The sequence below is a fragment of the Salvelinus sp. IW2-2015 genome, linkage group LG15 (genome assembly GCF_002910315.2).
Source record: "Salvelinus sp. IW2-2015 linkage group LG15, ASM291031v2, whole genome shotgun sequence".
Taxonomy (NCBI): Eukaryota; Metazoa; Chordata; class Actinopteri; order Salmoniformes; family Salmonidae; genus Salvelinus; species Salvelinus sp. IW2-2015.
In genome coordinates this window covers 2,942,326-2,966,369 of record NC_036855.1, presented here as the reverse complement: position 1 = coordinate 2,966,369, position 24,044 = coordinate 2,942,326, and the positions used below count along the sequence as shown (strand labels likewise).

At 44.0% G+C, this 24,044-nt stretch overlaps 4 protein-coding genes across 6 annotated transcripts; 3 read left to right on the top strand and 1 right to left on the bottom strand.

Annotated features, from left to right (window-relative positions):
* Window positions 1-418: 418 nt before the first annotated feature.
* me2 (malic enzyme 2, NAD(+)-dependent, mitochondrial) lies at window positions 419-10,456 on the top strand. Its single transcript, XM_024003282.2, is given in 15 exon segments — window positions 419-492; window positions 494-527; window positions 3,336-3,469; window positions 3,705-3,854; window positions 4,052-4,127; window positions 4,604-4,765; window positions 4,910-5,123; window positions 5,430-5,527; window positions 5,815-5,928; window positions 6,120-6,231; window positions 6,360-6,502; window positions 6,715-6,817; window positions 7,004-7,074; window positions 7,264-7,362; window positions 7,994-10,456. Coding segments are annotated over 15 exon segments (1,743 nt in total). The 3' UTR covers window positions 8,153-10,456.
* Window positions 10,457-10,652: 196 nt separating this feature from the next.
* On the bottom strand, window positions 10,653-12,115 carry aptx (aprataxin). Its single transcript, XM_024003285.2, has one exon. It carries the CDS (start codon window positions 12,031-12,033, stop codon window positions 10,990-10,992), a length of 1,044 nt encoding a protein of 347 aa, XP_023859053.1. The 5' UTR covers window positions 12,034-12,115; the 3' UTR covers window positions 10,653-10,989.
* A 51-nt stretch (window positions 12,116-12,166) lies between these two features.
* elac1 (elaC ribonuclease Z 1) lies at window positions 12,167-14,765 on the top strand. Of its 3 annotated transcripts, none has more exons than XM_024003284.1 (4): window positions 12,167-12,248; window positions 12,805-12,930; window positions 13,288-13,764; window positions 14,149-14,765. In XM_024003284.1, the coding sequence occupies exons 2-4, from the start codon at window positions 12,909-12,911 to the stop codon at window positions 14,625-14,627; spliced, it is 978 nt and encodes a 325-aa protein (XP_023859052.1). In that variant the 5' UTR covers window positions 12,167-12,248; window positions 12,805-12,908; the 3' UTR covers window positions 14,628-14,765. The 3 variants fall into 3 exon arrangements, with proteins under 3 accessions (XP_023859052.1, XP_023859051.1, XP_070302984.1); XM_024003283.1 differs by having other exon boundaries at window positions 12,173-12,248; window positions 12,761-12,930; XM_070446883.1 differs by lacking the exon at window positions 12,167-12,248 and having other exon boundaries at window positions 12,582-12,930.
* Window positions 14,766-15,240: 475 nt separating this feature from the next.
* smad4b (SMAD family member 4b) lies at window positions 15,241-23,163 on the top strand. Its single transcript, XM_070446882.1, is given in 12 exon segments — window positions 15,241-15,913; window positions 16,604-17,068; window positions 17,404-17,578; window positions 17,672-17,701; window positions 18,621-18,839; window positions 19,695-19,802; window positions 19,933-19,983; window positions 20,219-20,402; window positions 20,521-20,689; window positions 20,822-20,960; window positions 21,256-21,450; window positions 21,453-23,163. Coding segments are annotated over 11 exon segments (1,740 nt in total). The 5' UTR covers window positions 15,241-15,913; window positions 16,604-16,828; the 3' UTR covers window positions 21,683-23,163.
* The last annotated feature ends 881 nt before the right edge of the window (window positions 23,164-24,044 follow it).

Here is a 24,044-nt window from a genome sequence, read left to right as displayed (position 1 = left end):
GGTGCTTACGTTAATGTTCTTTCCTAAAATGTAAGATATCAGCTTTCTGAGTATCCTTGTAAGGCTGTTTTAAGCACTATCCATACAGAAACATCCCATATCGGTCGTGCTATAGGGCGGCAGGTAGCCTATCGGATAAGAGCGTTAGGCCAGTAACCGAAAGGATGCTGGTTCAAATTCCCGAGCCGGCAAGGTGTTAATCTGCTGTTCTTTTGAGCAAGGCAGTTAACCCCCCCACACAACGCCTCCCCTCGCACTGGGATGTTGATTAAGGCAGCCCCCCCGCCGCCTGCACCTCTCTGATTTCAGAGGGGTTGGGTTAAATGCGAAGATGCATTTCGGTTGTTGCAACTGAATACATACCTGTTAGCCACTGCTATTGTCATCTCCTGCAGGACCTGAGACCATGCTGTGCACCATGTTGTCTAGACTGAGGCACACTGACGCTGCGCCCTGTGTGAGCGCCTGCCGCTGGACACACACCAAAGAGAAGCAAGCCTCTCATGTTGAATCCTCGCACCAACAAGGTTAGTTGTGGTGTGTGTGGGTTGAGTGTTGAAGATGAGTGCCGGAGATGGAGAATGAAGAGGAGGAGGAGAGCCCCTGTACATATAATATACTGGCTATGCTACCTGTACATTACAATACTGCTATGCACCTCGTGTCATTCACAATAACTGCTATTGCTACCCGGTACATTACAATACTGCTATGCTACCGGTACATTACAATTACCTGCTAATGCTAGCCGTACATTACAATACTGCTATGCTACCGAATGCGTACATACAATACTGCATGAATACCCGGTACATTACAATACTGCTATGATACCCTGTACATTACATACTGCTATGCTACCCGGTTACATTACAATACTGCTATGCCTCCTACCCTGTACATTACAATACTGCTATCGCTACCCGGTACATTACAATACTGCTATGCTACCGGTCGGTACATTACAATACTGCTATGCTACCCGTACATTAACAATACTGTCTAATGCTACCCCGTGTACATTACAATACTGCTATGCTACCTGTACATTACAATACTGCTATGCTACCTGGTACCATTACAATACTGCTATGCTAAGCTCCGGTACATTACAATACTGCTATGCTACCGGTACATTATAATATTGCTATTCTACCCTGTACATTATAATACTGATATGCTACCCTATACATTATAATAGTGCTATGGTACTAGGGCTGGGCGATATGGCCAAAATATTATATCATGGTATTTATTWAAAAAAATATGATATGATGGTATTTGACGTTGTTTAATAATAGAAGTTCTAAATTTGCCTTATGAGTACCACCTTAGAATGTATTTGTTGCCACCCTAAGTGATTTCAATGGGTCTTTCTCCATTMTGATTGTTTTATACTGTTCAATTCAACTTCAACCAAAAAAAGTAATACTTTTCATCCATTTCTGCATTTGAGATAATTTCCACACTGCCACTGCTACACGATATGGGAAAGTAATCTGGGCCTTATTTTTGACCAAATATTGCAATTTGACTTTTTTTGTTTAACYTTTATTTAACTAGGCAAGTCAGTTAAGAACAAATTCTTATGTACAATGAAGGCCTAGGAACAGTGGGTTAACTGCCTTGTTCAGGAGCAGAACAACAAATGTTGACCTTGTCAACTCGGGGATTCGATCCAAGCAACCTTTCGGTTACTGGCCCAACGCTCTAACCATTAGGCTACCTGCCACCCCTGTTGGAATCATGGGAATAGAATGTCTATTTTAATTATATAGTTAGAATATAATAGTGGGCACTTTCAATACGGTGTTGTTTGACATGACAGTTATTGTGACAGGGTAGGAACTACTGTGTTGATAGGTGTTTCTTAGGGGACCCTATAATCTTTGGCTACRTTGAATGTTTTCTAGCTAACATATTCTTGCTATGCGTTTAACTCTTTAATTTTGAAGACACTGTTGCACAAACAACATGCTGATTTAGGTTTACACAATCTTTGGTATTATCAGGCAGTATAGCTAATTACGCTTGCTCTTACTCATTTATTAGCTAGCTAGCTAGCGATTAGCATTAGCGGCTAACAAGATTTAGGAACAACTTGCTAAGAAAAGACAAACTAGCTGTTTGCAGATTTAAGACACACAAGCTAATAGTGTAGTTATAGAATGCTAGTAGATTTATATTTAGAAGCAAAGTGACAACTGCATCGTTGTCATCAACAGTGTTGCATATGCTGCTTTGACCATGCAGACTGAATGCAAGTGTCTCGTGGTTGAGGAACATCAAATGCGCTCCTTGAGTGACAGGGGGCGTGGCTAGGTCTGTGTGGAAAGCGGCATCGAGAGAGATGACTAAAGTAGTGAAGTTAACTAAAAATGGACGTTACACACTSCGTATCACATTTAACAAACCTAACATTCAAATATAAGTATAGAAGGTAAAGTAAAAACCCAAACCGGTCCGTGCATCAATACCGGTATATCGTAAAAAACGGTTTACCACTCAGCCCTATATGCTACCCAGTACATTAATACTGCTATTCTACCCTGTACATTATAATACTGTTATGCTACCCACAGTACTACTGGAGCTTGTTCTCCTATCCCCTCCCGTTCCCCCCGGCCTTTYTGGAGAAGGTTATGGTTTCCATTTGGGTCTGTTCTGGCTCAAGTTTCACTTGAAACACGCACCCTCCTTCCATCTAGTACCCCAAGCCTCCAACTGGCAAAATTAACATGAATGAGCTCGGCACGTGCCCGTACCCGAAACCACCTCCGAGGTGTAGTCGTCCCAACATAAATTCATAATGGCTTTCAAGCACATTATGCGCATACTTCCCTCTTTAACCTAGTGTTCCCCCTCCTCTAAAGTTGACCTGGGATTCCGTGTACTGCAGGCAGGGTTCAATTTCAGAGGAAGGTTGTACCCCAAATACACATTCACTGGCTCATAGAAACCTGGGCAGTGAGTTGTGAGGCCATCTGTGCAGAGGGCAGCTGTCAGTCTGAGGGGAATGTTCAGAGCAGTCAKGCAGCATCTCTGCTTCAGTACTGTGCTTACTTGCCCCAGTGCCAGTCGGATCCTGTTAGTTCACTGGTGATGTTTACCCTGACTACTTCGCTGTCTCCCCTTCAGTATCTCTCGCTCTGTCCCTCATCAAATTGAATTAAATCAAGTTAATTTGTCAAATGCACATGATACAGTGTAGATGTGTACACAGTACAATGAAATTATTACTTCTCCTCTCAAAAGTGCAACAGCTACACTTTTTTTTTTATTGAAAGAACATTTATGTCTCCCTCATTCTCTTTGKTTTATTTCCATTCCTCCAGGGCATGGCCTTCTCACTGCAGGAGAGGCAGATCCTGGGTCTTCAGGGTCTTCTGCCCCCCAAGATAGAGTCCCAGGACATCCAGGCCATGCGTTTCCAGAGGAACCTGAAGAAGATGACAGAGCCATTGGAGAAGTGAGAATGGGCTCAAGTCAAAAGTAGTGCACTATATAAGGACTAGGGTGCCATTTGGGACCTAGGCTGTGAGCGACAACAAATGTCAACCTAAGCCGAATAATAYATTCATGCATTACAGCGTCTGAGACTGCAGAAGTGCAGTTCTTATTGCTACACTAAGTAATGAACTTAATCACATAACAACTTGACATTAAACAAAGGCATCTGTAACCACTACCAAAACTCTTCCCAGGTACATTTACCTGATGGGGATCCAGGAGAGGAACGAGAAACTCTTCTACCGCGTGCTGATGGAAGACATTGAGGAGCTGATGCCTATCGTTTACACTCCCACYGTGGGCCTGGCCTGTACACAGTAYGGACACATCTTCAGGAGGCCCAAGTAAGAGCTGGGTCTTGATTATATATATATTTTTAAGAATACACAACCTCTCACATTACTATAGATATTGGCTTTGATTAGACTGCTAAAATCTGTTTAGATGGCTAAAAATGATTAGATTTGTTAAAATGTCAGATTTCCTRTTAGACAAAGGGGAGGGAGTTAACTGTCTGAGGACTCGATTCCTTTACCCACAGAGGCCTGTTCATATCCATCTTGGATCGAGGCCACATTCGCTCCATATTGGACAACTGGCCAGAGACCAATGTGGCGGTAAGCTGAGTTCCAGCACCATATTGAAAACATTGTCTTTATGTTGATATGGCCTTGCTGTGTAATGGAGTGATAGCCCCTCGCGCTCTGACAGCCCCTCCCCCTCGCTCTGGCAGCCCCTCCCCCTCGCTCTGGCAGCCCCTCCCCTCCGTCCGGCAGCCCCTCCCCCGCGCTCTGACAGCCCCTCCCCCTCGCTCTGGCAGCCCCTCCCCCTCGCTCTGGCAGCCCCTCCCCCTCGCTCTGGCAGCCCCTCCCCCTCGCTCTGGCAGCCCCTCCCCCTCGCTCTGGCAGCCCCTCCCCCTCGCTCTGGCAGCCCCYCCCCCTCGCTCTGACAGCCCCCCCCGCTCTGACAGCCCCCCGCTCTCTGACAGCCCCTCCCGGTGTGGCATTCATTAGGGGAAGTTCAGGTAGTCCCACCCCTGTCTGTTTCAGCTTCATTTGGTGCTTAATGAATAGAACCCCTACCTGTTGTCCAGGCGGTCGTGGTGACAGACGGAGAGCGTATCCTGGGCCTGGGGGACCTGGGGGTGTTTGGGATGGGCATCCCCGTGGGGAAACTATGCCTGTACACTGCCTGCGCTGGGATCAGGCCCGAGAGGTGCCTTCCTGTGGTCATCGACGTGGGAACTGACAACGAGGCAAGTTAAAAAAATAATAATAATAATAATCAAATCAAGCTTTACTGAAATGCGCATCGAAATGAAAACATCTCAGTACAATTAGTTGACAACAAAGATGAACTAAGGAGCTCCCAATATCTATAACCAGTCTCCTTATTCCAGACCCTTCTGAAGGACCCATTCTACATGGGTTTGTACCAGAAGCGGGATCGTTCCCAGCTCTACGATGACCTGATCGATGAGTTTATGGAGGCTGTGGTGGACAAGTACGGCCAGGACACCCTGATCCAGTTTGAAGACTTTGGGAATCACAATGCATTCCGCTTGATGAGGAAATACCGCGAGAAGTACTGCACCTTTAACGATGATATCCAAGGTCTGAATTCACACCATGTAAATATAGTATGCCAAATGGAGTGTGTTGTAGTGAGTATGTACAGCTAGATGAATAACAGACCTGGGTTCAAGTACTATTTGAAATAATTTAAAATACTTTACTATGTGATTGATTGAGCCTGGCGCAGTGTAACAAATATAATATTCTCACGAATGCAAACCCTGCCCATCTGGCACTCCAGGCAGACTAGAGCAAATGCTACAAGTATTTGAAAGAGTTYAAATAGTATTTGAACCCAGGTCTGGTGAATAGCTGTGCATTTACAGCGTGTGTTGTGGTGTTCAGGAACTGCAGCGGTTGCCCTGGCAGGGCTGTTGGCAGCTCAGAGGGCCATTGGGAAACCCATCACTGAACATAGGATCCTGTTCTGCGGAGCAGGGGAGGTAGGCCATTCTCCTACTTGTATTACCAGATTTCAGTGTCTGCACAGAAGCAATACCGTTACCTGACACAATGTAGTAGGTACTAAATTGATGTACCAAATGGTTAACACTGTGCTCACTAAATCATAATAAGAAGTGTCATTTTAAATTTGCTTCATACTGACTCAGATACTGAGTCATACTGTAAATTGACACAGGACATTTTTACTTGTTATTGCTTCACTTGTTTTTGCACTCGTGATATTTTTGTCAGCTGAATAATAAATAATTGTGTGTTCTTTCTTCAGGCTGCCCTGGGTATCGCCAACCTGATTACCATGTCGATGGTGGAGAAGGGTTTAACCCAGGACGAAGCCAGGAAAAAGATCTGGATGTTTGACAAGGATGGCCTACTGGTCAAGGTTGTGGTCCAGTCCAAACACAGACACATTGTCTTTCACTTCTCCTTTGTAACTGTCTGTGTGGCGGAACTGAAACGCTGTGTATGGAGTGACATTAGAGCCAACAGAAATGGAATCTGAATTCAGTCATTTTGAATTTGTATCAAGAAATGTAATTTAAATTCAGTGTTTTTTCCTGTGACTTTYTGTAGGGCCGAGCGCAGGAGACAGATGGCAACCAGGAGGCTTTTGTGCATGAAAGTCCCGGAGATGTGCAGAGCTTCTTAGATGCAGTCAACGTCATCCAACCAACAGCCATTATTGGTAGGATCCATATTCTCCATTCTCATCTTTATAATAGTAATAATACATTGTATAATTGAAATCAGTGTAACTCTTGTTGTCCGTTCTTAATGAAACCCTGGTAACCCTAACTTGTTGCCTGTTCACAGGTGTGTCCGGGGCTGGACGCCTCTTTACCCACGACGTCCTCAAAAAGATGGGCACCCTAAATAAACGACCAATTATATTCGCCTTGAGCAACCCCACCACCAAGGCAGAGTGCACGGCTGAAGATGCCTATACCCTCACAGATGTACGTATCGATTCACCCATGTCGTCAGCTGCGTCCTAAATGACTCCCTATTCCCTACATAAAGCACTACAGACGTACTGCACTATGTAGAGAATCAAGCGCCATTTGGAACGCAGCCCTCCTCCTCATGTTTTGTTAGTGTGTAGGCCCAGACCCACACACTGACCCATAGTCACCATGGCTTCTTTCTCTGAATGTTGTTTGATATTCAGGGYCGCTGCCTGTTTGCCAGTGGAAGTCCGTTTGGCACGGTGACTCTGGCTGATGGACGTGTTTTCACACCTGGACAAGGGAACAATGCTTACATATTCCCAGGTTAGAATCATTAGATTATCACGTTTTCTCATCTGTATTTACAAAAAGAAAATCTCAGTGAGCCATCTCTCTTCAACAGCCATGGCAAAGTGGATACGCATAGATGTGCCACATACGTGTATTGTGAGACTTGTGTCGACTGTTGAAAGGGGTAAAGTGCAGTGTGTCTGCTTTGTCTGGCTGCAGGTGTAGCCCTGGCTGTGATCCTCAGTGGCGTGAGACACATCAGTGACACGGTCTTCCTGGAAGCTGCCAAGGTCAGAAATAAAGCTGCATTTCACTCTTTCAGAACTCTCAACCTCTCTCTCTCTCCGTTCAGCTCCCTTGTATTTACACACTATTTGACAAAAAGACAGGCCCTTGAAGAGATATTTTACAAATTTTAGTATTTTGTTTACAGAGAAAATTGTTATGCAAATGATGAGTGTTTTTTGTCATTCCGTCAGACCCTGGCAGACCAGTTGACTGATGAGGAGCTGGCKGAGGGGAGGCTGTACCCGCCACTGTCCAACATCCGAGAGGTCTCTGTCCAGATGGCAGTCAAGGTCAGGATCAGACACTCTACATCTCGCTTCTTGTCTGTCAAATACATTTTGAGGGAGATAAATTCATAATTTGAAAAAGCATTCTACAAAATGAGCAAGGTAAAAGTCCTTTGATTATGATGAAATCTGGTGGCTTCGTCAWACACAAAATATACTGAGGATGATGTAAAGAGTACCGCCCTGCCTTTGGTCTGATAGCGTCAGAGGACACATTTGAGAATAATGATAATGAAGGCAAATATGTGCCTTCATTATCTGCTCAATAACTCAATCCGCCTTTGCAMTCCTTCTAAACAACGCACCTTTTTTTACATTTCGGCAAAGGGTAAAGTCTACTAAACTTTGTCCACTCTGTTCAAAACAAATTCTAGATTTGGGAACAGAAAATTGTACTGAGATCAGATATGTTATTAATGAGAATATGTGCATAATGTCGGCCACAATRTATCTCGTTCAATCTTCTCCCACTGCCGACCACTGGGCTTCCTCTCACCACCATATTTGGTAGTGAGTGGAAACACCAAGCGGATGCTTCACATTTAGAAGTCCAGTGAAATATCTGTGTCATTGTTCTATCTGTGGCAAAGATGTGCCTTTTAAATGTACTCTGTCTCACTGTCTCCCCCTGCAGGTGGTCCGGTTTGTGTACGCCAACAACATGGCCTTCCGGTACCCAGAGCCCAAGGACAAGGACACCTTTGTCAGGTCAACTGTATGGGACATCAACTACGACTCATTTCTCCCTGACATCTATGAGTGGAAAGGGATGAACCCAGCACCTGATCATTAGAGAGTTTTGGGTGTGGAAAGGGGGCAACAAATCACGGTAGAGAAGGTGTGCGGGCGTTAAAGAGGGAATGGTAAAACTGGGAGGTGGGGAGGACAGTGAAATTAGGTTAGTTGTTTAATCCTAGTGCAGATATTTGACCGATTTCTTTGTCAAAATCAATTGGCGGGCCAGAAAAATGTATATCTAGTTTTTGTCATTCATGAGTGGCCTGGAGTTTTTTTTCTTCTTCTACCCAAATACCCACCCAATTATTATTTTATTTTTTTACTCAAACCCATAGTCTGCCCACCTCTGCATTAGAGTAACCAGAATCCACTCTGTCTCCAGGCTTGTACACATATTTATTTATCTGAATTGACCTACTCTTCCTTTGGCATGTTTTTATCATGGACCGTTGTGTTTAACACGGGCCCTGATTTTCCCTGTTCAGTTTCCACATGAAAACCCTCCAGAAGTGAGGTTATTGTTAGTCAACATGCTGCTAGCTATACAGAAGGATTCCAACATATAATATCACTCCAAGCTCTGGAGACCTTGCTTGAATTAGTTCATGAAACAGTTATGCAAAAAATCTAAGTAAAATAGTAGAACTCAGTAATAGTTTAAAGGCTTTTGCTGTTAAATTATTTTTTTGTCCATATCCCCATATGAAATAATATACAGTCTATGTATATTGTGTTATTGACATTCTAGTCATTTAGCCAGGGTTGTGGTCAATTTTATTTTAGTTCCAGACAATTCAGGAAGTGCACTGAAATTCCAATTATCTTGAATGCTTTTCAATGAGGAACATTTTGAATTGGAATTTGGTCTGCTAAATTCAGGGTTGGGGTCAATTCAGAAAGTAAACACTCTTATCCAGAGCGACTTAGACTGTAATTAAGCACTTGTTAGACAGTTGACAGAGCCTGGATGTTTTGTAGAGCGTATGTTCGCATGTGGGTGTGAAATGTCTCCTAGCTCTGATGATATTTCATTTGAAGATGGACGGTGACAGTTGTGAACTAGATCAATATGTTTGTGTCATGAATCCTGGGTGTATTCATTAGTCAGATTCCTTTGTAAAAAAGTTTTGTCTATTGCAAAACGTTTTGCAATGGAAAAGGTTCAGTCCAAACTGAAAACATTTTGCAACGAAAATTTGTTTCTATTGGACAAATTTTCAGTTTGCTTGGTTTACTTCTGTTTGGTTCCTAGAGTAAAAGGTTTCCATTGCAAAACATTTTGCAAAAGACCAATGAATATATCCCAGATCATATCACCATGAGTTTCTCCCAGACTAAAGACTAGGCATAGGGAACCAGCCATATTCCTTGGCCATACACATATCAGGGGATGGGGCTAATTKTCAGTATAGAGAGAAGAATGCTGCAATAAGCACCATATCCAAATAGACATGACCAATGTTAGGATAAGCTCCATTGTCAGAAAACATAAATACATTACATGAACTATAATGCTCTTCACAGTCAGTTTTGTATAGGCAGCATATGGTTTACAAGCATACTTTTTTTTTTTTTTACTGGTTTTACGTTTTAGCCACATTTTATATACAGAACTGTCCATTCACTTTTTKAATAAATGGAAATAAGTAAAAAGATAAGCTGGATAGAAAACCAGCACAAGGCAGCTGAAGTTTAGATACACAGGTCCTAGATTTGTGAGACCGTTTAGTTAAGGATGGTAGACTGGCTTTTTTTATCCATCTGCATAGGTGAGCGACATGACTCCCATTAAAATACACACCTCACTTCTCACCGCAGACGTAGCCAAAGAACAATGAATTGTATAGGAACACAATAGCTGAAGAAAAAATATATTCAAATCGGCTTATTATTTTTCTGCATATCCAACGGGCTAATTATATCTCTTGTACTGTTAGAGTCCTCTTGTAGTAGATCAAACTAGTTTGATGAGATGTCATTCACAAATGTACTATGTTCCACCCTTGAATTTAGATTGGACCATTAAATGACAGACGGTTTCATTCAATGATTATGTTGGCCCATAAGCCTGTCCAAGCCTGTAACGTTGGTCTCCCATTCAGAGAATTGCTGTGCTGTATTCTTGTCTTGTTTGCTTTTCATTCATTTACTTTAAGTGCCCTGGTGAAAGTGTATGGTTGAATCCCCRATGGTCCTTCCTCTTCCAATGTCTTTGATGTGTGCATACATGTGTGTTTCTGGAGTTTATTTTTGTTACGCAGTATGGCCTTAGCGGATGAACGCACAAAGTGGCAAAAGCGCTCCTCGAGACCCCTATGTGTGCTGTTACATGTGCAGAATTAAAATTAGTTTTAAACTTGTTGTTGCACCCTCCCTTTGTCCTTTTTAATTATTTATTATTCTGTGTATCTATTGAACAACATCTCCAAATTGATTTAATTCCAAGCTGGTCTACATTATGACCGTCTGATCATCAACACCAATATTGGATCCCAAATAGAATCATGAGTTGATTGTTTTTCTAATATGATTAAAGACAGTATAGAAATAACACATTTTCCATTTTCTGTGCCACTTTGAGGCCAAGTTAGATTTTATTTTTGTAACTATAACAAAACTATAAACAAATGTTCCCCAAGCTTTATATTCAGACATGCACTCGAGACTTATTTGTACAAAAAACATACTTGCTGCACACTATTTAAACAGGTTTTTGAGATGTATTAAATAAAGTAAATGACAATTGGTTGTGAACAGACTTATGTATATTATGAGCATCTGCAGCAATAAAATGGACAATGTGGTTCCATAGACATGTTTTTTTTCTACAATTGCCTCACGAGCAGCATAACCTCCAACTTATWTTTTTAGCATTTTTCTTCTGTATACGTTTCACAATCTACCATATGGGTGAGATTTCAGGTGCTCCTTAAGTTGTGGTATGGTGGACAGCGCCATGCCACACACGTGACAGCAGAGAGGTAGTTTCAACAACTCATTTGTCCCTTCTTTTACGGTGACCTTCCCATCCTTTTCCAGCATCTGAATGACTTCTTGAGATTCTATGAAATAGTCGGTTGTGAATGAATTCCAGTGTTTCTTGTTCTTTAAACAAGGGGAGTCAAAGTCCTGGCTGATCACGTGTAAATGGACATGGCTCATACTGGGGATGGCGTGGTAGCCCTGGCGGAAGTGTAGCAGGCCAGCATCGGGGCACTGCTGTTGTACAATCCTGTCTGCTACCTGGTTCATGTGCCTCAACAGATCACAGTGCTCCCTGCGCAGTGTCTTCAGACTGGGGATGGACTCCCAGGGCAGGACCAGCCAGTGGTAGTGAGCCTTGGGGTACTTGTCCATGATAACAACTACTCTGTCATCCTTGTAGACCTGCATTTTGGGGTCTTGCATTGAGGCTTTCAATCCTTGGCTCCAATATCCTAAAGTTTCAGTTTTCTCTGTTTGAGGTTCAGGCTGTGTGTTAGTGGAGGTGGACCCTCCATGCTTGCACTGAGTGGAGTCCTCTGTTTTCCTTGGTACTTTTTGCCCAGGGGGCTCTCTGTGAAGCTCCCGCTCCTCTGAGGCAGGCCCAAAGGGCCTCTTGGTGCCCACACTGGACTGAGAGTTGGATGGATCCTCTTTGAAGCACACAGTATACGGGTACAGCTCATTGACCATGTGCAGCTGCTGGCCAGATCTCATCTCCACTTGGTTGCCTTTACCCACCACCTCAGAGTYCACACTAGTGGGGTTGAAACCCAGYTGTTTTACACTGATATACCCTTTGTTGCAGTCTGCCTTGAGTTCAACCTGCTCCCTGGAACATTTTTTGTCTTTTATCGTTGTTTCTGGACCCCGACCCAAGACAACTGTCTGTAGGTGAGGTAGATGAATCGGTTTATGCCTTCCATTTTTGCTGATCAGTAAACAAATAGACATGATCCTCTTCCTAAAGAATTACGATTTTCTTTAGTACGACAACAACTGCTTTTCTCTCTTCAGCCTATGCAAGGTGCGTCAGCGTCGCTAGTATTTTGCGCCTGGTTTTGTTTCGAGCACGCACAAAGATGATGACTTCCTCTCTGGCACGCACAAGCGGAGAGGAAGAGGCGAAGCGAGAGGGATAACGACCCAAAATCTGTCTTTTCCAGCAGGTAACGGTGTGTCGAATATGGTTAACAAAACATGGAATGGCTTATTTACTACATGTGGCTGAGTTGATCGAATAGAAGTGTCGTAATGATTAGGTTGTTACGACTGTACACGTGACATCCCGGCAACTGAGAAAAAGCATTTATTGTCGGAGCCTGGTTGTTACTAGTTACCACAGGCACAAAGTCATAACCCCCGCCTATTTCTACAGTGTATCTTCTTAAAATGTGATTTTAAACTTAACCAACCCAAAAAGCACATTTTTAGTTTTCATCAATGTTTTATATATATATAATGCCATTTAGACTGTGGCTGTGGGAACCGTTGTGCCTGTTGTTCACACGCGTATCTGCTCTCTCATTGGCTAGAGTGGTCCCACCTGATCTTGCCTCCTCCCGATTGCCTTCCATTTTTTAAGACRTTTATTTTCATTGTACAATATCTGGACAATAAAATGGATGCTATGTGGTAATGCTACTGCTGTTTTAATGTTCGTTTAATGAYATTTAAATAGTTTGTTTTTCAACATGACCATGGACCTAACTTTTCTGGGGACAGGGTCGGCATACCCTTCCCCCCATCGTGGCGCTTCTGCCCTCGTCCTCAGAACAGAAGGGGAGTGTTGGCTGTTTGACTGCGGAGAAGGGACGCAAACTCAACTGATGAAGAGTCAATTGAAGGCTAGTGAGTTGTTCACTTTTCTTTAGTCGTTGCTAGCTAGTTAGCATTAGCAATGTCAAACGTGTTGTTCTGGCGAAATACTTATTTTCACTTATTTTCACTATCAACAAAAACATTATTTGCTACTTTCGCACCCTCTTTGCTACACGTCATTTGGTGGTATTATTAGCTAGCTAACGTTACTTTCCCACCCGCTTTGCTATCACGTCATTGATGAAAGGTTACAAACTTTTCAGCCTGTAACCTTTGACGATGACGGCGTTAGAAATGCATGCATGTTTTGGCAGTGGTCTCAACAACAACACTGCCTTAAATGAGGATGTGATCAGATTGATCAACTMATTTATGTTTTTCTTACAGGCCGAATCACCAAAGTGTTTATCTCTCACCTGCATGGCGATCACCTCTTTGGTCTACCAGGGCTACTGTGCACTGTGAGCCTAAACCTCAACCCCTGTCCCACCCAGCCTCCAACATGTGTGGATATCTATGGTCCCCAGGGTCTCAGGCAGTTCCTGAGGGTGGCATTAGAGCTCACCAGCTCCCARCTTCTCTTCCCCTATTCAGTACATGAGCTAGAGCCCACCACTGACCAGTGTCCTACAGAGGGTCAGCTAAGCCCTGAAGTCACAGCAGATTCTGGGCGTCTCCATCCCCAAGAACGCGCCGGCCGAACAATCTCCCTGGATGTCAACAGTGACTGCTATGTTATACTGGAGGAGAAGCGTTTTGTTGTGAAGGCGTTCCGTTTGTTCCACCGGGTACCCTCCTTCGGGTTCTCTGTTCAAGAACATGATTGGCCAGGGCGTTTGAACACAGAACTACTGAAGGATCTTGGTAATCACAATATATACCTGGCATAATAATCTATATGTTTATCTCTGGTATTTGTCTTGATTATTCCATTTGTTTTATATAGGCAAGCCATTGTTATGTCATCAACAAAAGCTATCTTTTGACAGACTGAATTGAGAGTACTCAATTTTAAAATAACTTACATATCTAACTTTCGTTGTTGCAGGTGCGTGAGAATAATTCGATGCCATCTAAAAAGAAAATGAAAAACTTGCACATTGCTCTTGCCAGTGTGTGAAGGCTGAGAGGCAGATAAAACATGTAAGCTTAATGAACTGAAGTGATATTGGCAATAGCAGTGTGCAAGTTTCTATTTTAAGGTCATTCAATTTTTAAATAAATGAAAACCTTTTGTCTATCTCTCAGGTTTGAAGCCTGGACCACTCTATGGGCGACTGAAAGCTGGTGAGTCGGTGACACTGGAAAATGGACAAGTGGTGAAGCCCAGTGAGGTGCTGGAGGAAGCCATTCCGGGGAGAAAAGTGTGTGTTTTAGGGGATTGCAGCTCGTTATTGGGGGAGGGACCCCTGAGGGCCTGTCACAGAGCTGACATCCTGGTGCATGAGGCCACCCTGTCAGATGAGCATCGGGAGAAGGCAGTGGACCATGGGCACAGCACACCTAGTATGGCAGCTGCAGTGGCACAGGCCTGTTGTGCACGCATGCTGGTGCTCTACCATTTCAGTCAGAGGTATAAGCCGGCCGGCCAGCACAAAGAGGGTGATGAGGATGATGTCTTGGAGCTCAGGAGACAAGCTGAGGAGGCGTTGCAGGGCACAGGCATAGAGGTGTCCCTGGCGGAGGACTTTCTCACGATACCCATACCCCTCATAAGGCTTCACTGAGGCCTTACACTTGTTAGTTATGATAAATACTGTAAACAAAAGCCAGAGTGAGCAGGTTGTGAATTAAGCATTGAATGAACGACTTGGTGTCTGGGAAATATTTAGTAAATTGTCTGAATAAAAAAAGTATTGACTCTTTCTCCTTATTTTACTCAGTGATAGGGTTCAAGGCAATCTCCATTTTGAAGTTGTCAATTTTCTTCTTYGTGATTGGCAGATACCTCCYGATGACCAGGTTGGACATGACTCCAACATGGTCATCTGGAGGGCTCAGCCAATAMATTTGGAAGTCCCACCCAGTTCACTACATGAAAACGGTGTAAGCTCTCAATGGCGCAGTCCATGCCGAAACGGTATTTTGGCCGCTAGAGGCCTCTATCATTTTCTATGGTTGACAGAATTGCACKTATTCAATTTGACCAGATTATTGAAATCAACCTAGCTAGAATGGTACCTGCATAATGAAAATTATAATTTAATTTGAGTCTTCAAATATTCAGAAACGAACTGCTTTACTACCAGGCTAGTTTTCTCTTGGTGGGTTTGAATCTGCTACTACCCACTGTTGCCCATGCGCAAAACGCCATGTTGGAAGAAATTGTACTGAAAATCGTCAGAGAGGAAGAGGATCAACTCGGCGGAAATCTGTTTCCCTCCATACGTTTTTTTCACCCACAAAGCAAGGCGTTTTTGTATGTAGGTCGATAAGAGTGTCGAAWTTGGTCAACAAACACATGAATGGTTATTTGCTACGTCTTGTTTATTGGATCGAATATATGTTTTGTAATGCTTAAGTTGTTACGAGTATACTGATATAAGTAGGACACGTGACATTCCGGCAATTTTAGGGAAAAAAACACTATTCGGAGTTGTCTAGAATGCATATTTATGAAATGATGCTTGCAGCATTCTCTATTGAATAGAGGCGATTGACGTCAGAAACCCTCATCGAATATAAAAAATAAAAAAAAGATTACAATAATGAGATGATCCACCAATCCAAGGAAAGGATAGGCGGGAGCTGCACATCCCGCSGCACGATTTTGTGGACAACGATTTCCATTGTTAGGGCGGAGAGACGTGTATCTTGTCAGAATATCCATCATCTTTGGAAGCGCTGATACAAAGCCGTGATTTGTTATCCAACGTTTATTTTAATATTCAAATGATTTCCCTATGTTATTTTAAAGTATCAAAGAAACATTTAGGATAAACGAAGAAGTACGGTTGATCAGTACAGTTCCAGCGCAAATGCAAGAACGGAATATCCCGGCCGTGTATGCAGGGTATGTTTGTGGATGGGGACGGGTGGCTAATGTTACTTCGTTTAGCAGTGAAACTCGCGAGTAAACCAGCGAAATAGCCTAATCGGTGGCTTCGACCTGCTTTTGATTGATATAAGACGAAATGACAGTGGATAGTTAGCTAGATAGTGTTATCAAGACCATATTTAAAACACTCGGACTGAGAATGKCTGCTCATTTATATGTTATTGACTTGTTTCTTCGTTTTGAGACGCTAGCTAGCACGTTAACGTTAGCTAACTGGTTGTCCTGCTATGCAGCTGGCTAGCGATAGCCGCAGTTCCCGACCACTATATACATTTTTTTGTCTRAAACAGTGCGCTTTATTATTGTGCATTGGGTTATCTTAGCTAGCTACAGTTCGCWTAAATATTTAGCTAGCTAACGAACGGTAGCTAGCTATTTTGTTATTACTCAGGTCACTGTTGTGCAACGTAGTTAGCTAAAATGTTTATTGCCCGATGGGATAATGCTAGTTGTGTAACTTCGTTGCACATATTGTCCTGTAGCAGCGTGTTATGTCAATTTCGTGCATGATGTTTAGGATGAACATCATAATAACATACTGTACTTATCATGACACGATGGGATGTAGCTAGTTAATAAACATCTTATATGTAAGATATTGGTAAAGTACCATAATAACCACTATTCCCTTCTATCCTCTTTCAGAACCCTCAATCCTCGCCCTCGAAGCAGTGTGACAATCATTTAATTTTGTATTGGGATGCCTTGGTGGACTTCAACTTGGGCAATTGGACTGGAGGGGACACCCTCTCATAGCTTAATCTTTTTGATGTGTTGCTCCATACAGTAAGAAACAACATTTTATAGCTGGGACAAAGTATTTATTCCCTATAGAACGATACGGAGCGGCATACACTAGTGGTTCTCAGGATGTCTATCACCAACACGCCTTCGAGTAATGACGCTTGCCTGAGCATTGTACACAGCTTGATGTGTCACAGGCAAGGGGGAGAGAGCGAGACCTTTGCCAAGCGGGCAATAGAAAGTCTGGTGAAAAAGCTGAAGGAGAAGAAGGATGAACTGGACTCCCTAATCACAGCCATCACCACCAATGGAGCTCATCCCAGCAAGTGTGTCACCATTGGGCGGACTCTGGATGGCCGTTTGCAGGTAGGGACTACACCAATGTCTGGGGTGAAATTTTCCCTAGGTACATATCTTGGGTCAGATTCCCCTTCCCTAATTATAACCTTAATCATTAGTGGGGRAAAATACAAAACTGACCTAAGATCAGTGTCTAGGGGCAACTTCACCATACACCACTGTCTAGGGATCTGCTATAAGTAGCCAGATGTGTGTGTGTAAAAAAAGAAAGTGAGAGCGTTATGAGTGAGGATCATGCAAAGATGAGAATAAGGGCATGAGACCTATTAGCACCTCTGGGTGAAGAACTTTTTCTTTGAGTTCAATCAACGGGTTGAATCCTATAATATTTTTCATCCCAGGTGGCAGGGCGGAAAGGGTTTCCCCACGTGATCTACACTCGGTTGTGGAGATGGCCTGATCTGCATAAAAATGAACTGAAGCATGTGAAATATTGCCAGTTTGCATTTGACCTGAAGTGTGACAGCGTTTGCGTGAACCCATACCACTACGACCGKGTGGTGTCTCCAGGTATTGGTGAGTGTACTGATGTCCTTGCCGTTTGTTTGTGTTGACCTCCTGTGAGTGACAGTTTGAGCTTCTTCTCATCGTTGTTGTTTTATTTCACAGATCTATCAAGTTTGCAACTTACCAGCTCAGGTAAGTGACCTCGATTTTGATTATGTACCTTATGACAGCATTCTTTTTTTGTCAATAGCTAGGTTTCCATCCAATTGGCTACAGATTTTAATACTAACATTCTAAAATCTACGTAAAAACATTATGTGCATTTTCCCACCAGAGATGTTTCCAGCAAATTGACTTGTTACAGATAATAGACTGAGCGTGATGTGGGTGCACATCATATAACACCTTTTGTGGTTATATTCCCATGTACCGACTTGAAAATACAAGTTAAATGGGTTTTCATCGCATTTTCAACTCTACTGATGGTTCTCACAAATGTTGCATTTTATATAGTGAGTGTGCCCACTCTGGTATTGGTACGTGYTCTCTAGCCAGATATCTGCGCTCTGTTGGCTAGAGCGYACGTATAGCCTACATGACGAAATTATTATGGACAAAAAAAGCAATACATTTTTTTTGTCAAACGGCAGCCAAGTATCGACGATCATGTCACCAGAATAAGACCCTCGATATTTACTGAAGGGAGCATCAAGCTCATCATCTTTCACTTTCACCACCCTGTGAAGTTCATCAACTTATTTGATCTGTGGCCTAATAAACTGCATGCTTTCCCGACGAGTCGTAGTGGGAGGACCACACATGTCATCGCCTGTTTACTTCGATATGATGGTTATTATATCAATATTCACGCATACAAATGTTTCCACCGATATTTCACACACCTCATTTTACTGACATAAAAATATAACACCKTGTCTAGYGTATTTTGTCGACATTTGAAAAGTTTACCAAAAAATGTTTCTATTTCCATCAGGCCTGTCATGACATGTTTTTTTTATCCAACATGCACTCGCATGAAGAGATTGGATGGAAACCTGGTTGTCTGTTTTGTTTCTTGTTGACCTGTATCTTGTCTCTGTGCTGCTCTCAGCTCCAAGCCTGGGACTGATGGTTAAAGATGAATACGACTTTGATGGCCAGGCAACACTGCCCACCATGGACGGGGGTCACCTCCAGACCATTCAGCACCCTCCCTCTAGCCGAGGTGGGCCCCCCTCGGAGCCCTTCGGCACCCCTGGCCTGCTGTCCCCCTCTGACGCCAGCACCGCCTCCACCTCCGCCTTCCCCAGCATCTCTGTCGGATCAGGAAGTGAGGGCCTACTCCTCCATCCTACCCCCCCCCCCCTTCCACTCCCGCTTCCACTATCTACTCCACCTTCCCAAGTTTATGGCTCTTGGTATCCTCCTCACCCAAATCATTAGAGGTCTTGAGTTATTCGTACCAGTAATAATCCTGGAAAGGTCTTGATCATAGTCTAGGTTTGTGTTGCTTGATTAGCTACATCCTGTCTACACAGTTATGGTTGTGGCTGACTGACAGAACTTGTTGTATGTGAGAATCACATCACAGTAATATCAAACTCATCTTGGGAAGTAATGGCTCAGGAAATGGAACCTATTTTGTTGACAACTGGTGGTCACCTGCTCTTCTCCCTCTCATTGGTTATTATTAACTTCCCCCAAACTCTCTGAAATGCATCAAATCAAATGTTATTAGTCACAACCGCCGAATACAACAGGTGTCGACCTCACAGTGAAATGCTTACTTACAAGCCCTTAACCAACAATGAAGTTTTAAGAAAAGACCTAAAAAAAAGGTAGACCTATAAAAAAATCGATATGAATAACAAATAATTATAGAGCAGCGGTAAATATCAATAGCGAGGCTGTATACAGGTGGTACCGGTACAGAGTCAATGTGCTGGGGCACCGGTATTGAGGTAATCTGTACATGTAGGTAGAGTTATTAAAGTGACTACGCATAGATAATAACAGAGAGKAGCAGCRGTGKRKGGGGGGGSRSGGGGGGGCAATGAAAATAGTCTGGGTAGCCATTTGATTAGAGGTTCAGGAGTCACCGCTCATTTACTGTGTTTTTGGACAGTCCACGTGTGGGGTTCTCCCTACAATTCTCATCTGTAGGCATCTACCTGTGCCCTTACAGATGCCACCTCCACCTGGACTAGAAATAGCAGCTTCACRCCCAACATGCCTCACCATCAGAATGGGCACCTGCAACACCACCCACCCATGCCTCCTCCAGGACATTACTGTGAGTCCATGCCACTATCAGGATGAGTAGAACATGCATTTCATTCTTAGTACACATAATTCCCGCAACTTACTGATGTGGGCCAGGGTTGAAGGGATTGATCATTGATGCATTTATGTTACCCTCCCAGGGCCCGTGCACAACGAGCTTGGCTTCCAGCCACCCATATCCAACCATCCAGGTAAGTGAAGCGTGACTCCTGTTTTTACCCAACAAGGTGTTCAGAGGGCTGTGTTGGTCTGGAGAGGAGAGGGGACTGAGTTTGGTCTGGAGAGGAGAGGGGACTGAGTTTGGTCTGGAGAGGAGAGGGGACTGAGTTTGGTCTGGAGAGGAGAGGGGGCTGAGTTTGGTCTGGAGAGGAGAGGGGGCTGAGTTTGGTCTGGAGAGGAGAGGGGGCTGAGTTTGGTCTGTTACAGCGCCTGACTACTGGTGTTCCATCGCCTACTTTGAGATGGACGTGCAGGTGGGCGAGACCTTCAAGGTGCCCTCCACTGGCCCCGTCGTGACGGTGGATGGCTATGTGGACCCGTCTGGCGGAGACCGCTTCTGCCTAGGCCAGCTGAGCAACGTGCACCGGACCGAGGCCATCGAAAGAGCCAGGTACGCCAGCCTCCTAACCACAACTGTGTTGTGCTTCTGGCTCTGAATGGAGGTGAATTGATGCCATTGGCAGAGTATTTGGTCACCCCACTGATAACAGCTCTTCKCACTTCCCAAGGCTCCACATCGGTAAGGGGATCCAGTTGGAGGGTAAAGGTGAAGGGGACGTGTGGGTACGCTGCCTCAGCGACCACGCCGTGTTCGTGCAGAGCTATTACCTGGACCGGGAAGCCGGCCGCGCCCCCGGCGACGCCGTGCACAAGATCTACCCCAGCGCCTACATCAAGGCAAGTCCCAACGCCTCCGTCTGCTCAGCATTACCAATTTATTTTATTTTTTTCTTCCACCCCCTGGTGTCCAAGCTGTGAACTGCATGTAGCTGGTAGTAAATATATTGGTTTTGTTCCCCTCCCTCCCAGGTGTTTGACCTGCGTCAGTGCCACAGGCAGATGCAGCAGCAGGCAGCGACGGCCCAGGCGGCAGCCGCGGCTCAGGCAGCCGCCGTGGCTGGGAACATCCCTGGGCCGGGCTCTGTGGGAGGCATCGCTCCCGCCATCAGTAAGCAGCACAACACCAACATGCTCTGCTCCTGTTGACTGGCACAACTTCACCCCAGAGCTGTAACCCCCAGAACAACACATTACTTGTAACACCACTCACACGSCACTTTTCTAATAGCCCATTTAAAAGTAATTTACCAATCGTCTCAGCCAATTGTAGCGTCGGTCAGTCATAGACAATGCATAGGAATCTGCACTTGTTCTGGAACTCTTCATCATTGTGGATGTGTGATGTCGTTGAGCCTGAGTTGGGTTCCATTACATTGATACTTGAACTCTTACCTCCCACCCAGGCCTTTCAGCYGCTGCCGGCATCGGAGTGGACGACCTGAGGAGACTGTGCATCCTGCGCATGAGCTTCGTCAAGGGCTGGGGTCCCGACTACCCCCGGACGAGCATCAAGGAGACCCCCTGCTGGATTGAGATCCACCTACATCGGGCCCTCCAGCTACTGGATGAGGTGCTGCACACCATGCCAATCGGTGACCCGCAGCCCCTGGACTGAACCACCAGCCTGACCCCTCCACTGTGACACTTCAGTATGACAGACCTTGGAATRAGGTGGTAGGTAGAACAGGAAAGACACCCCGGTTTACCGCTTCAAGGAAGCAAAGACTTGTTTCTCTCTATGGGTCATTCCTCTTTCTCTTCATAGTGTCCAGATCAGGACATAGGGGCTCTGATGACGGAACGGGCCACTCTCATCAATCGCCCTGGTGACCTCAGATTGGTCAYTTTTACCAGTGATTCCATCTGGTTAACCTTGTATGGTTATCCAGAGCATAGTACTACTATGGTAAACTATACTCGGTTTCTTGCTCTACGTGAGAAGAGCAGGTAAGGGTCTCTGCCATGTCGTTTACAGACAGAAACAAGCATTTTAAGGCAATTTCCAGCAATACCATAATACAGTTTCTTTTTGTGGATTTTATGAAAGGAATTATTTTGTCCCTTTTTTGTTTTTCTTCCTTATCCCCTTGGCTATTGTATTGTCCTGTACTATGGGAGATAAGTGGATATATTGACTTTCAGACCAGATGGCAGGTCACTAAGACCCTTTCAATTACATTCACTATGTAAGGGAAGACAAACTTCTGTAGGGTCTTATTTCTGTTGAATTAATTTCTCCCTTATCTGATGTACATAAATTTAACTGTAGTTTTGTTTTTAAATGCATGTGAATGTTTGCATGAATGGTGAGAAGTGATGACCACAACGCCACAGGTTTTTGTGATGTCTTGATCTCAGGACAGCCTCGATAAGGAGGAATCAAGTATGCCATAGACCCCATCACAGCGTTGGGCTTCGATTTAAGATCACATAAATCATCAGGGTGAGGCTTCCCTCTGCCACAATGTTGGAGGCTCTTTTCTGTTGTGGTTCTGCACTAACTGGGTTCATGGTGTCCATGTGCTGTGAACAAAACCCCCCCCCCATCTTGTTTCACCTCCCATGATCCCTCACTGCATGTCACTTTCCTACCATTTCTGGTTTTGCCTGTTGAGTATTTTATATTGCTGCACACACACAATCCCCTTGATGCGATTTGTTATRGCTATGATACGGAACTGCCATTTCTATTTCATATCTAGTTGCATCTCCTAATAACATGTAATACGTTATCTATTGATTTAGTTAAAATCAGATTCTGCTGAAATGTAGCTTGCAGTATCCCTAGAGATGAAAGTGAATTAGGATACACTTCTACTGATGTTTCTCAGCGTTGCTGTTTTGAGAAGTTATTCCGGAGAATAATTAATAAGGAAACCTTCTAAATCTGCATTCTCAAATGTTCAAGTATCCATTTCAGAGGTTTATGGGTTACTGTCTTGGATGTTTTGTTGTGATACATTGTCTTGTTGCTTTCCCCTCCCTAAATGTTTCATTTTGCTTTTGGGATGGAAGTSTGCTCAAGCTGTGGGTTTCACGTTTTTAAAAATTAATTTTGGACACGTACTTTAGATGTATCCAACTGATTGGATATAAACAACCTTAATTGGTTTATGAACAGTGATAGTTGAATTGTTTTTTGACGATGCCCAATATCTTACGTTGCATTCTTAGGTCAATACACATTTTTGTATGAATTGCAATTTTACCATAGGATCCTGGAGAAACAAGCTAAATGAGCTGCTGGTAATTGGACAAATAGTAGTTACATATTTCTTTTGTGAACCTATTAAAAATGGCCTGATACTCTATTTGGATCTTTGTCTGATTATGACCCATTGAATAAAATACATTTAGTAAGTACACACTCTGAGAAGCGCTCTAACATCACCAAACAAGCCCTTTTCCTAGAACCTGAAACAAAGGGTGCCTACAAAACAGTAACAGATCCTGCATGGGGTAGAATGAGAAGACGGCCCAAAACAGTGAGATGGAGAGTTGTCGATGGCCTATGCCAGTGTTTCCCAAACTCTGGGTGCACGTTTAGTTTTCAAATAATCAACTGTATAGTGAAAACCAAAACTTKCACCCAGGGGGGGCTCAGGATCGGGAAACCCTGAAGCACCTTGCACAAAAGCCTGCGTGGCAACTGACATCTAAAAACACAGCAACGGTGGTGTCCTATCCACTCGCACTTTATAAATACTCCTTATTGGGGTTTATTCCTCACAGATCGATCAATGCTGCCACATTTTCTAGTTCTAGACTGTAAATGCCGCCCCCCCCCCCYYCCCGAAGATGTAGAAAGAACAGGGAGCTRTCGTACCAGGCCAGTAGCTGCCACATGTCTGACCTATTTCCCGGCAGGCAAGGTCAGACAGACCTCCAGAGACTGCGGCAGGCAGATCAACTCCAGGGCCCGGCGGATGCTGTGCTAGGGAAGTACGTGCCTCTGTGCAGTACAACACACCTGGTGCCTAGCTCCTCGTCTAAATCTAGACCACAGGTGTTTTTTCCCTAGCACTACAAATAAATCATTTGAATCAGCTGTGTAGTGCAAAAACCAAAACGTGCCCCTGGTCTAGACTCATGCCCCACTAACAGTGAGGTAGAACACCATATTTCGTGGAACTTCAGAAACAACCCCAGCCTATACAGATCTCTAGAAAGTAAATGTAACCATTTACTGATT